Source organism: Aspergillus candidus (genome assembly GCF_002847045.1).
Source record: "Aspergillus candidus strain CBS 102.13 unplaced genomic scaffold BDW47scaffold_103, whole genome shotgun sequence".
Lineage (NCBI taxonomy): Eukaryota > Fungi > Ascomycota > Eurotiomycetes > Eurotiales > Aspergillaceae > Aspergillus > Aspergillus candidus.
This window is the reverse complement of record NW_020194108.1, coordinates 37440-38129: the sequence shown is the minus strand read 5'-3', so window position 1 is coordinate 38129 and position 690 is coordinate 37440. Positions and strand designations below refer to the sequence as shown.

The following is a 690-nucleotide window of genomic DNA, read 5'->3' as shown; positions in this document are numbered from 1 at the left end:
AAAAAAAAAAAAAAAATAGAAGAAGCCCCACCGACCCAACGATCGTCCAACTAGATGGACAAGCAAAGCGCAAGAATCAGCGAGGAAGGGAAGTTGTTAGATGATCATGGTGAGAGGCCGGGATATTCTGCAACTCTATTTGGAGGACTCTGATCAATGATCCGGTGATCTGCGACCAGGAACGGCGACACGGTTCTTACAGCGACGGAGGAAGAGACCGGATGAGATATTGGCGAGTAAGAGAGAAAGAGTCTGTGCGGAGGAGAAACAGAGAGGAGAGAAGAGGAAAGGAGAGGAGAGGAGAGGTGAAACGTGAGACGAAAGGCTGAACGAGGAGTGAATGTGAAAGTAAGAGGAGAGAGAGAGAAATGAAAGAGTAAGAGAAGTGTGTGGGGAGAAAAGAAGTGGATGAACCAGTGGAATCGAAGAGGGAGAGTACCATGGGACTCGCGTCACGGAGAATAAGACCAGATATGGTCGTGTCATCAGTAAGAAGGACGAGGTGAGAAGAGGTCAGGCGATGTTGATATCACATCACTTGTGTCTCTAGTAGAAGTCTCTACCTTAGTATTCGGTAATGACAATACTTCAGACTGGCGGTAAGTATAGAGAGACATCTGATCCCGATATCCCCACATGGTATCAGTATCATTATGGATCTGCATAATACTTCAAACAACAATACAACAA

General features: G+C 45.9%; 1 protein-coding gene across 1 annotated transcript; it reads right to left on the bottom strand.

Annotated features, from left to right (window-relative positions):
- Nucleotides 1–25: 25 nt before the first annotated feature.
- Nucleotides 26–452, bottom strand: BDW47DRAFT_114397 (uncharacterized protein). Its single transcript, XM_024814649.1, has one exon. It carries the CDS (start codon nt 440–442, stop codon nt 197–199), a length of 246 nt encoding a protein of 81 aa, XP_024667232.1. The 5' UTR covers nt 443–452; the 3' UTR covers nt 26–196.
- Nucleotides 453–690: the final 238 nt, after the last annotated feature.

Excerpts from the sequence above, each read along its gene's own strand:
- BDW47DRAFT_114397 (XM_024814649.1), bottom strand. The coding sequence starts at position 442 with ATGGTACTCTCCCTCTTCGATTCCACTGGTTCATCCACTTCTTTTCTC.